Below are 13,287 nucleotides of genomic sequence, written 5' to 3' on the forward strand. Positions count from 1 at the left end.
GAACATGAACATGAATACTCACATACTCATTAATGTCACTGCAGAACACCTGAGAGGAGCCTCAGGGGGGTGCTGTCAATGATCCTATGGCAATGCACCTTTCATGGAAACCCACCCGAGAGAGGAGCCGTAAAGACTCTCTCATTATCGTCACTGCCTCAAACAACCCTTAGGTTCATTCTCTCACTCTATACCTGTGATATAAGGACTGTTATATTCCTTTCTCCTCTCCTTTCCTTCCCTTTCCTTCACTTTCCTTTCCTTTCCTTTCCTTTCCTTTCCTTTCCTTTCCTTTCCTTTCCTTTCCTTTCCTTTCCTTTCCTTCCCTTCTCTTCTCTTCCCTTCCTTCTCATTCCCTCTCCTATCTTTTCCTTACCTTTACTCTACTCTCCTTTCATTCTTGCATTTCATTTTCTCCATCTCTCAATCCTACCCTCACAACCCCGGGAACAAGCCCAAAGACATCACCATTAATAAAGCATGAGGTGGTGTACCATTACTAAATTCCCAAATGCAAAGAGAGAGTGGGACAAAGATTCCCTCCGCGAATCTTTTTTTTTCATGTTTTCTTTGAGGGAGGGACACCACACAGACCACTAAAACAATGCAGAGGCTGGAACCTATGGTTGGAATAGAGGGCAAGGTCACAAAAATACATTCCAAAGGGCACAGAACAATCTAAATCTTTGGTTATACAAATTTGCCATGTGTTATTTAAATTGGTGAGAAATATGAGTCATTCAAATGGAAATGTGCCCCATTCAAAATGTATAAATAACTTACAAATGCCATATGATGTCAGTGCAACACACTGTTCACGCTTCGTGGTTTACTTGGTGATTGTGTTAGACTCCATAATGCTGGTTCTCATAGCACAGTGAAGCCACCTCCCTGGTCAGGCTAGCGTGTGGTTAATGGGACCCAGGGAGGGGGTTAATGGGATAGCCACTCTCAAATTAACCAGCAGCAACTAGAAACGGGGAGACTGCAGAGTGATAACAGCCAACCTCACTGTGCTCCTCACAAGTTCATCCAGAGAACACATGCCTTGGCAACACATTCAGACTCTGCAACAAATCATCAGTATCATGCAAAAGAGTACAGTGCAAAATACATCATAAGAGTGCGCTGCTGGAATAAATCTTAATTTTATCTTTTTAGGAAAGCGGCTACGCCTATCCGTTTTGGAGGTCAATCAGGCCATGACTCTTTTCATGACCTGATAATATCCATGAGCTTTGCTGCAAGATGCTTTAGCATAAGCAATATTGTACTGTGCACAACTGACATGGTACACAGGCTTTTGGGTGCAGTCTATGCAATTTAGAGACAGGAAACAGGCTCTGCCAGTGCACTGGTTTATATCATCCAAATGTTGTTTCCAGCCTCCAAACTGGCAAAGCTACCGGAATTAGTTAACACTCAACAGAACAAAAGGATAATGAGTAAGCTGACTGAGTGTGGGTTGGAAAAATTGTGCGGTGTCCAGTTTCAGTTAAAAATAAAAATTTTGGGGGTCCATCAACATCCGTTGCACTTTCTACAATATACCTTTTGCATGATTACACCAACTGCATTTTTGTGGTTTACAAAGCTATACCCATCTATTTTCTACATTTTTGTGACAAGCCTTTTTCCATGTCTTGAATGGTTTCATTGGTTTCACATACAATATGGTGATAGCAGACAAGTATGGCAGTTATACTTCACTCTGTCCTCAGCTGATAAAACAGCCTAACTGGTGTTTTGTTTTTGGTCTGACTTTTCCATTTTGCACTGCAGCATGACAGTTTTGCCAAGTGTTGGTTGGCCTGGAGGATTTCCTCTTGTTGGGCCCGCCAGTCAACAGATGCAATTACAAAGAGAAGGAATTCTGAGCTCTCTAAGAGATATATAATTATCCCCTAGCTGTACTTTCTCCCTCTGTAATCAAGTTTATAACAATTGCTCCCTGAGTTATGATTAATTGAAATGTTTCCATAAAAAGAATTAATGAGCTCAGAAAAACACATGTCAGTTACTTCTGTTCCGAGGACATTGCCTGGCAAGAAACTACAAAAAGTTTCTCTTTAGTTAGAGGCTGTTATTTTAATTGTTGTAATGTCTAGCGGTAAGGGCTTTTTATGATTTATGTTCCCCGGTAAAAGACTAAACATTTGATTCCTACGTTTGCAGAGAGTTGAGAGTTGGTGAATGCATCCAATACATTGTGACTTATGTTGTCAAAAGCCTGATATATTTACCTACTGTACCGGCAGATAAGAGAAGTAGAAAAGAGAAAAGAAGTGTTGATGTTCCTACTGTATGAGGATCAGATGAGAAGTGAAGTGAACTTTTTTTCATCTCAAAATGTTGCTGTTATCTGAGGCCAAATGACAGAATGGTCCAATGGTGGATGATGAGTCAAACTGTACTGAGGGCCTGTGGGCCATGTCTGTCTCAGATGACTCACTCTATCATCTCCTTCGGGAATTACGTGCCAAGGACTCTGCTCTGGGTTTATTTATGGTGAATTAATGTCTGCTATAAAACATATCATTAAATGCTGAACACAGCAGTGAATGTGTAAACATTATTTTATTAGCTTGTGGATAGCAGTAGTAACTATAGTGCAGGCAGCACCAATCAGGGGAGATTTCAGTGGATTTAATGAGCTTTGAGCTCTTACCAGGATTTGTGGTAAGAGGTTCATCTTTGACAGAGATTGTCACATGCATTTACATCAAACCGACTAGTAGTATGATAATACTCTTATCATGGTTATTTGAAAAATGTCTGCAACTGCTTTGATAATTCCAAACTTGGAGACCTATGAGTCATCATTTAGATCCCTATCACCTCCTCAAGCATTTCCTCTCATGTGGAATGATATGGAATCATCATAATTTTAATGTCAAAGAGCATCCTCAATCACAATTCCATTTCTGAGATTTAATTGAACATTTTCTCATTCAATGGGAGGAACTAACACTGCCTAAAGCTTTTAATATTGATTGAGTAGGTCTGTAGTTATAATGATGCACCTTCATGCAAAACATTCATGGACCATCCTGGTTTTATCAATGTAGCTGCTATGAGTGCTCAGCTAATTATCATGGGTAACTGTTGGGAACAGAGCACAAGGGATAACAACTCTCACTAACTGGTAAGCTATTGTAAAATGATCTCCACCATGTATTTTCATTGTGATGCATATTGGTGAGTTATGGATCTGTGATGAATAAGAGGCTCTTCGCTCTCAAGTTCTGTCATCCCCATTCTATCAGACATAAACATTCTTAAGGGAGCTCCTTCCATGCATAATTGAACTAACAGGAGACAGGACAGGGCTAGCAGGCGATGGAAACTCCATATACAAGTGAAGCAAATCACCTCCCAGTTACACTGGTGTATACAACCCAATACATCATGGTAGCCTGACCATCTGCCTGTAGAACAGTGGACCGCTGCTAGTCCTGTTTAAAACATCTGTTTTGGGTTTGGACACCAGGCCTCATCTGATCATGTAGCAATTCAATATGAAGGATCTAATTCTCTTATGTAACTGTGTATAGTTTGGAATAAAGTTCATTAGCTCAACTCATATAGCATTACAGGAGTTTTAAATAATAATGTTTTCAAGTAATAATTACAACATGGGTCATGATAGACATAAAATATTCTTAACCATCCATCCATATCATTTCAAGTACTAATTTTGCTGTTACACAGTAGGCCTATTTACACACCGAATACTTAAAGTTACTTAAGTTAAAAGGTTGTTATTGTGAAATATGGCAGCTGAGAAATTAGTGGTGGGAACAGGAAGTGAAGTACTTTGATCTTCTGCCACTTGGACTACGAACATGTTGGATATTACTAAGTATCACAATATTACAAAGTATCACCAAACAATCCATCCTGAAATGCAGAAAATGGAATTGATCCAAAGTACATTGACAATATGATCACATCACATTGATTGCTCTCAGTAAATATGTGTTCAATGTTTGAGCTCATTCACTCATTCATTCAAAACAGTGAATTCAGTCAAAAGTGTGATAAAAATCTAATCATACCATCTGTTCTTCACACTACAACACACCGCAATCCCAAAGGAACCTTTATTGTAAGTGCCAAGAAGTATTAAAATGTTTCTGTCTCCAGCAGCAAAATAATTATATACCGATAAAATGTCAAGCAGCACAATCTTACCAAACATACAAAGAAAATACAGATTGTTTGATCTTTCTTTACCAAGAGGAGCACTGGATCCAGTCCAGAGGCAATTCATTGATCTCCATCTTTAATCTCTAGATTATAGGCAAACGTTTATCTCATAAAACTGACATTTGAATCAATCACTCAATCTGCAAAAATCTCCTCAAAACAGGCAGTGACTTGTACTGTAACCTTAATTGATGGAAAAATTATTATTTTAGTGTATTGCATGAGACGGTGCAATTTGAGTAACGTCATTTGCTTGCCTTAAGGGGTTTGGCAAGATCTATGGATTCAACATTTATGGGAAACAGCATGAAATGAATGATCCAGAGCAGATAGGCAGGCATGGGGTTTCATCCCAGCCCAGGCTGTGTCTTTTGGCTGCCCGGGACCTTGAGGAGGTTTGCAGCATCCCCTGCCTGGATGGAATCCAGGTCTGCACTGTGGGCTGGATTCACAGATCTCTGTTCAGTCTCAGTCTCTTGTCATGGATGTGCTGCAGTAAGATCCTCCCCCTCTGCTCCACAGTGTGGATAAGAGGCTTCAGGCCATGCGCTCCCCCTCTGCTGTCCCAGAACTCCTTGTCCATATACAGGGAACTGAGGAGCATGCTCTCCAAACAACCTGACTGGAGAACAGACACGGCTCTCTCAGGAAACCTGCCAGGAAGATAAGACTCTGCTTCAAATACGGAATCACTGATACCAGACAATGGAACATGATATTATACCCAATTTTCTTTCTGAGCACACTGTGATATGGCCTATTTGAGTTGATCTAGCCAGTGTTGTTCAGTCTTGTTAATTATTTCTGATATAGCCTATTCAGACATAATAACAATGCATTGACATTATTATGAAAGGAGTTATGAAATTCCACCCACTCACTTCACAGGATACAGAAAACCCAGACTGAGGAAGCATTATGCAATCTGAGCTTCGCTGAGCCTCTGCTACTGTTACTGTTAGCATACTGTTAGCATACTGTCAGGTATTTGTCTAGCATTGAGTAAAGCCAGAATACAGTAAGTGTTCACACTCACTCATCAATGCCCTCTACTAAACGGAAGTTGAGGTTGTCATGGGGGTGATGGGGTCTTCCTGCATTGTCTATGAACACCAGTCTGGAAGGCTCAGCCCTCCTTACCTATGGTAGAAAGACAGACAGACATTCATATATAATCACCAGAACACTATACTGTATACATACTATACTACTAGTCATTAACCTCATATATCACACTCTAACAGGGTATGATTAATTATATTAAAATGGTCAAGTGGTCAACGCCAGTTCTATTACAGCTGGCATATAAAAAGGAAAAACAGCAAAAAACATTTTTTTTCCTCCACAAAATGCTATCTGTACCCTTTTAATAATACAAAGCATCTCAAGTCCAAAAGATTTATTCATGTCAATGACATTTACCAGGATGTGAACCAGCACTAGATCCTTGGGATTCCTGCACTTGACATGTAGCAGGTTCTCCACACATGGTTCTGCTGGGTCTGGTGTGAAACCACAGCAGTAACGGTCCAGACGATCATTCACCTGCACCAAGAGAAGAACATGGATTAAAAGCACCATGCTTTTAACCATGCCATCTATGCACCAGACTCCATAACAACTCTATGCAGTGTCGAGAATACCATAATTTCATAGTGTCATTGATTGACTAAACTGTACATGCAGCTAAGTAGCATTAAGAATTCATGACTTTTATGATGTATGTGTGTGTGTGTGTGTGTGTGTATGTAAGCGAGAGAAAGAGACAGAGAGAGAGAGAGAGAGAGAGAGAGAGAGAGAGAGAGAGAGAGAGAAAGAAAGGGGACCTCGTTCTCCATCACTTAGATGAGACAGACTCCTGTGGCAAGTTTGACATTGAGGTCAGAGGGGTTGGTTACAGCAAGCAGCGGTTCAGGTCAGTGAAAGCCAGTGAAAGCTCTTCCACTGCTCAGTTTGCCAGCAAAATGTGTACATAAAGTAGTAAAGCTCAATGCAATATTTGAATAGGTAGAGTATACACAAAATACAAATTGTATTAAAGTAAAGCATGTACTGTATCTACCAGAATTGTTTATATTTATCTACAGTATATTGTTGTGACTACACTGACACTCCACTTCAGTGACTTCAATTAACACTGCTGACTTGTTACTTACTCACCAGCACTGTTTAAATTACGAAACTCAATTTTAACATCCATCACATTATATTTGCTCATGCAGGTATTCATTTGCATTTTCACACATATTATGTTGTAACTTAAGCATAAGATATATTGAGACAATGTAGACAATAACACGTTCAACCGAAAAAGGCTTAGGTTGCCTCAGTCACTATAAAATACAGGTACAATACCTCAATTACAGAGACCTCCTTAGAGGAATGAGATGGTAACTTCTCCTTACTCAAGCTGAGGATCAAACAAACTATGAAGAGCCACCCAGGAGCAGCTGCGTCATTTTGTCCTTGGTGTTAAACTGAGAAATGGAGACAGGTCCACAGGAGTGTTACCATGGTGAGATATGCCTCCAGGTCCGTCTGGACATCTTCTCTGTGGTACAACTCAGCCAACACCATTTTTCTTCCCTTCTATGGTGCCTTGAGGAGTTTTCTCACATCCCCACTACATTTCACTCACACACTAGAAAACACTCATTTGGCTGCAGTCCAATAGTCTCCTAGAGACAGTGCAAGTATTGATATATTACACTACCAAGTCTGAAAAATAAGACATGCTAAAGACTACTGCAATGACAATGACAATGACAACTGATCAGATTCACTATTTTTGCATCATGCACATTACATAAAGTGTTCACTTTATTGGGTATATCTCAATACTTCATGTAACTGTATTATGTATACCTTCAACACTTTCTACAACACAGCTGCTGACATTATTTGTTGAGCTCAACTTCACAACACTGCACTTAGCCTACATAATACAGAGTGCAAATAAAATCCGCAAGCAGCACTCAGTGAACAACATGCCAAAGCAAATGAGCAAAGACAACAGTCATGTAATTAAAACACAATCACAACACCATCTCAAGCTTCAGAACAAGCCCACTCTCAATAACATTACACGATGGTAAGGCATCCAAGGCAATGACACTTTGTGCATGGTATTTTGCTCTCCCCAGGCAGTATGTGTCCTTCACAGCGTTCCCCATGCTTATTGGTGTTAGGTTACACATCAGCACCATCAGAGGTGTTAAATGAGCAGGTAGGAACAAGTGTTCAAGGGTCCCAGTCAGCAATTTCACTGAATCAATAGAATGCTATTAGCAGTTGGCCATGTTACAGGTATTGACTTCTGCAAGAGAGGAGCTCATGCATTATTAAAATTCTCCTCACACAGTTACGCATTCCCTCTCACTGAGAAGCCAGTCTTTATCTTAATCAGATTTTTCTAGCGCTGATTTGGTTCGCTGGCTGGGTTTTCTATTTAATGGAATGGGTAGGGTGGATAAAATGCTTAAATAGGCTCCAAAGTGAGAGCGTTCAGACTGAACTCGCTTAAAGAAAGGATTTGAAAGAATGCAATTTGTGCCCTGGGTTCTATAGGACTTTCAGAAATGTTTTGCTTATCCTCTTTATGCTTTACAGAATTGTTTTCCTTTTCAGTCGTCAGACATTCTCGCCAAAAACAAGCTGTTCTCTGTCCCCTAATCATTTGCATAGGGATCTAAAAGATGAATATTTACCCTCCAGTACAAAGGAATGGACTTTCCTCAGGCCATAGAAGCATGATGCGGAAAGGAGCAGCTGCTATGACTTACACTCTCCTTCCTAATGTGGACACTTTATTCCTTAAGCATCCGTGATTGCCTGTCGTTGAACATCACCATGGCAACCCTGACTTTGACTTCACACTGCCAGTGGCCAGGCATTGGGTCTTTAGAGGGCTGATGACTGAAACGTGTGTGTGTGTGTGTGTGTGTGTGTGTGTGTGTGTGTGTGTGTGTGTGTGTGTGTGTGTGTGTGTGTGTGTGTGTGTGTGTGTGTGGTTGGGGTGGGGTGGGGAGCACAGAGATGAACTGTAGATGCCATTTGGTCCTCCTCCTGGCATGCAAACAGCACATGCATCAATTAGTCATGATGAGAAAACACTGGCTTAGGTCAAGGTTTTTTACTCTATTTCTTTAGAAACATTGAACATAATGTTTGTTGTGTGTATTGTTTGGCCCCTATTCACAAAGATGCATATTTATTGTACTCTCTATCTATACTGTACTTTCTTTGGCTTGGTTGTAAAAGATCATTCCGTTGTTCAATGCACTGTGTACTGTAGCTCTAGATGGGGTGCAGTGGATATTTCCACCGCAGTTAGAGAGACGTACAACTCAGTTTAGAGTGGCAGAGCCTGGTCTTGTCCCTCTCATAATTTCACCCCCTCAAAATGTCTCAGGTTTGCATTGTACACCAGCTCTACAGAAGATACAAGGGCACTGATCCGGTTCTTACAAGGCCATCATTTATAATCTCCAGCTTAATTATTATCACTGACAGATCATAAACGAGCTTGACTCTAATTTAGGAACAAACATTGAGTATATCCAGAGGAAAGCTTTATTGGATTTTTAATTGAAGTGCTCCAATGAATCAGTCCAGTAGAGAGATAGATAATTACTTATCAAGTTGTACATGTAATAAGCCACAAGCTGCCCTACAATACCCTTACCTGGGCTTCATGAAATAATTAATTATCTGATAATCAATTACATTTATCGCTCCAGAAGGAACGAGTCATGCTTTTTCCTTGACCAGGTCTTTTAATCAAAAAATGGTTTAGTGAGTTGATGATGAGACCTTGCTGTACAATCAAGGCTCAAATAGGCTCATTATCCAGGGCTTCTATAGTTGGGGAAGATTCCACCCTGTGAAGATGTTCTTAAATGTAAATGCAAACGATGACTGTTCTGAGGGTTCCAGGGTTACATGGCCTGGCCTGACCACATGAGTCAACATCAACAGGGCCCTCAATGACACTATATGAATCACTCTCTCATTTCAGAGAGTTTGTTAAAAGCATGCTTACAGTATATAAAATGTCACCTCTCAAGGTGGAGTTTCAATCAGACTCTTTCATTAAGAGCTATTTTAGGTAATGAAACATGAATTGATGTTCTCAATACACTCTTTAACAAAGCTTAGAAAGGATGACACATGAGGATACAGTGTTAGAGGTTTTCTTACCTGTAGGAGGAAGTCAAAGAGAGCCAGACGGCCCCACTCTGAATGGTGAACCCCTATACAGGGGGTTGAGTTGAGGGCCACCTCATTGCCACACCTGGCCCTCAGCAAGCTCTGGTACTGAGGCCAGGAGATGGGGAAGGAGTTCTGGTCATTGTCATCGTCAGCCAGGTGCTGAATGTCTGGGTTCCACCACACCACTGGCCTGGGTGTGCCGCTAGTGTACTTATAGGGAAGGATGGCACTCTGGAAGGTCCTCAACACTGTTGGCAGGCTCCTGTTCAGACCCAGCACCCTGTCTAAGTGGAAGGCAAAGACCTCAAACCAGTCGTCCGGGCGCTTGATCAGAGCACAGGAACCCTGCTGGCAATGCTCACCATGGTCTCCAGATGGCGCCCCAGGATGGGTATGACCCAACACTACCTGGAGTACCTGCCCATGGGCTGGTACCCTGGCCTTACTGTCCACCTCACCACCTGAGAGTAACTCCATCTTCTGGATATCGTCTTTACTAAACCATGGAAGAGACTGAGCTCTGGTCCTTATTCTCTGGTTGTCACTGTCCGTAAAACCCCACTCAAGCACTGTCTTACACCAGTAGGCGTCAGCCTTCCTCATCTCTGATGCTGTCTTAGACCAGCCCTCCTTGTGTGCAAACGGACGGGGCCTCTTCCTCTCTGAGAATGTTGACTTTCTTTCATGTTTCCTGAGTGCTCTGGAGACTTTTTTTACAGATTGTTTTTCAGTAACCACCTTCCCTCCTTGCCTTGTGTGCCTCTGTCCATCTGGAGAGCATTTGTGTTCAGATAGAACTTGGTTTGCTGTGACACTCTGGGCCATAACTGGATCCTGAGGATGTGGCTGGAGAGAGATATCTGACCCACTGCAGTTGGTTAGCTGGCTTCCATGCTTTGGTACTGCATTGACTGCACCATGCTGGAGGTTATGCTTTTCTTTAGCACTACTCAGTAGCTTCACTTTACTTTTGGAGACAATGTTATCTGTGTGAGTTACATCCTCTACATTGGTAATTCCAGTTGTTCTCCTTCCCAGTTTGGGTGGCTCCACCATCAATAGATGCTTGGCTGACTCTTTTCCATCACTGTGCTTCCAGGCTCCACTATGGCTATTGGGGGGAAGAAGGTAGATGGGGGCCTCAGTGGCTCCTCTGGTAGAGTGCAGGCCTTGTGAGGGCAGCCGGCTTGTCTCAGAGGCGGGGAAGGGGAGGGTGTTGATCATCATCACAGAAAGTGTGAAGAGGAGGAGGAAGGCCACCACCACCCTCCTTTTGCAGCGGATCGTTGACCACACTCTCAAGGCCTGGGAACCAGGAAGCAAAGCGAAACACTGTAGTTAGGGCAAACCAAAAATGCCATGATTATAATGGTGCCATGGAATTGCAAACATAATATGTCTTCTGCTAGCTGTATGAACGGCTCAGATGTTAGTGAGTGTTTACAGAAGAGAGAGCTGCAGTTTCTCAGAGGCTGTGGAATGCAAATACATATGATTCATACTGTATCACAATGGAGGGAGAGCAGAAAGAAAAATGCTCTCTGGAATTCCAATACTGTACGGTCATCAAAATGCAACAATCTGTGTCAATAAATGATTAATTCCTAGATTATGCTATTTCATATCATTTAAGTCTAAAAGTAATAAACTAAGCTCTGAGAGAGAGAGAGAGAGAGAGAGAGAGAGAGAGAGAGAGAGAGAGAGAGAGAGAGAGAGAGAGAGAGAAGAAGGAGACTTAATCCACGTGTATCCTGGCTGCGAAACACTAAAGTGAAAATAAAGCCTGTCTCAGCCACGTCTGGGTTTTCCACAGCTTACAGGAACGTTACAGTTACCGAGCTGAGACGAATACTGTGGCACACACAAACATATTTCAGAATAGCCTTCTGCACGCAAGGCCCAATAGAATGTGCTGTCACAGGCTGCAATGTCTTACTTTCACAGCAGCCTCAGTGATAAATGACTCTATGGCATTTATACAAACTGGTACCATTCCATATACTACAGTCCCCAGGGCTGTTAACTATGTTCTCATATAACATTATGGATGTCTGACTTATGCATTGTCAGTGAAAGGATCAGTCTAAGGTTCCATTTGGCATTCTTTGTGTACATCATTATGGAAATAAATGGGATCATAATGACCATTTCTTCTTAATATTCTTCTGTCTACTATTTCGATGATCATGTTGTTACAATGATAGGAGAGTAATTTGCCATTTCTCAGTGGCACAACTCATTTAACTGGTATAATCACCCCGTAGGTTAAAAACAGTCATGTGTCTGACAGACAACATACAGTACAGTAGGCCTACATCAGTGCCCGTCTGCCTGCACCTCTCTATCTCTCTCGGAGGGATTCTAAGGGAAGGAATGTTTCAAACCTGTGAGATCTTTTCCCCGTCACTGATGGTTTTATGGCTTTCCCAGATCCCACCTGTGAAAGGATTCCATTATGCTCATTGCAAAGAATGTCATGCCTGTAGTCCTGAGGGTCCTAGGCTCCGCAGCTTAGGTGTCCATAGATATCCCTGCCAGAATAAGATCTATACTAGAGACTCTGCCAACCATAGGACACAAGAAATTCCTAAGGCAGCTATACTATGCAGTACATCCAGGGACATTCTGTTCCAAGGCATGGGCTCATTGAAGTTGTCTTCTGCCACAGACCTACTCAAGTAACGCACTGCACCAGCCTCCAACTGGCAACATTCGGGCTCCCTTACACAACCAGCTTTTTAAGAAACATTGATCATATTCCAAGCTCTGGATTTTATTCACCTTCCTGTATCTCTCAAAAAATCTCTATCTCTTTATACACCTATTTGTTTTACCACAGGCAGGTGAATGCAACCAAGCAAAGACCATTGGTTAGAATAACCAGTAGTGTTGTCTTGTTCAGCCCATCGGTTTGTTTTCACAGTGGCTTGGCCAACCAGTTCTAATTAGCAGCCAGACATGTAGCACCTTGTGTCTTGGTGCGGATATGTCAATATCAGGACATGGTGTTGATACTCAGTGGCTTTAGCACTTTGCAAGAGCAAACATACACAGCAAGGCTATGACACGGGTCAACAACAAACCACACCACAAAAAACAAACAAGGGGAAAAGCCTTGAGGGGAAATAAACCACAATGTATACAGTCCTGGGAGGTTGTGACCGGGAGACAATGGTCATTCTGAGGGAGACTACTGTGCTGATCACACACCTGAAAATTTGGAATACAGAACCAACCTCAGACTTGGGTTTGGTTTGCATTTTGAAGTGTGTTTGAATACTCCTCCACACAATGATTAGATTCACCACCTCTTAACAAATAGCTTGAACATGAAGTCATTGTAATATGGCAGAACTATTTGAGAGTATTATTTAATTCAATCAGATAAGGCTAATATAACCTGTTACATGACAACTCTCATCAAGGTTGTAGGGGAGAACGACCACTGCATTCTTGAATGCACAGAAATGTACACTACAGTAGAATACATAGAAGTAAATAATCATATGAAAGCAGTATTGTGTCGAGTCATTCTTTGCAAATAACCTTTCTTGCAGTGATGTTTACCTTGTTGTTCAGCCCTGATGCTACTAGGCCTATTTAATAGAGCAAATTATTGAGACATTGAAGCTGAGAGGATCGTCCTTAATGGGTATTTCTTTCATTTTTGCCTCCCCAGTTCTGTCACTGACAATTCATTTGTCTGTGTTCCGCCTCTGTCTAACTGTGTCTACGACAACCACAGGGCTGGAATCCTAATAGCCTCCTACCCGTTTCAGCAGTCCAGGTGTCTGGTGCTACCTTTTGTTCTTTTCTTTTTATATCTGTCTGCGTCTCTGCAGAAGAGAGGATAGTTATACAGCATTA

General features: G+C 41.8%; 1 protein-coding gene across 1 annotated transcript; it reads right to left on the reverse strand.

The window, feature by feature from the left end:
• Positions 1-3,677: 3,677 nt before the first annotated feature.
• gask1a (golgi associated kinase 1A) lies at positions 3,678-10,489 on the reverse strand. Its single transcript, XM_083678501.1, has 4 exons — positions 9,409-10,489; positions 5,632-5,754; positions 5,246-5,349; positions 3,678-4,862 (listed from the first exon to the last, which is right to left on the reverse strand). The coding sequence occupies exons 1-4, from the start codon at positions 10,474-10,476 to the stop codon at positions 4,658-4,660; spliced, it is 1,500 nt and encodes a 499-aa protein (XP_083534627.1). The 5' UTR covers positions 10,477-10,489; the 3' UTR covers positions 3,678-4,657.
• Positions 10,490-13,287: the final 2,798 nt, after the last annotated feature.

Source organism: Argentina silus (assembly GCF_951799395.1).
Source record: "Argentina silus genome assembly, chromosome: 10".
Taxonomy (NCBI): domain Eukaryota; kingdom Metazoa; phylum Chordata; class Actinopteri; order Argentiniformes; family Argentinidae; genus Argentina; species Argentina silus.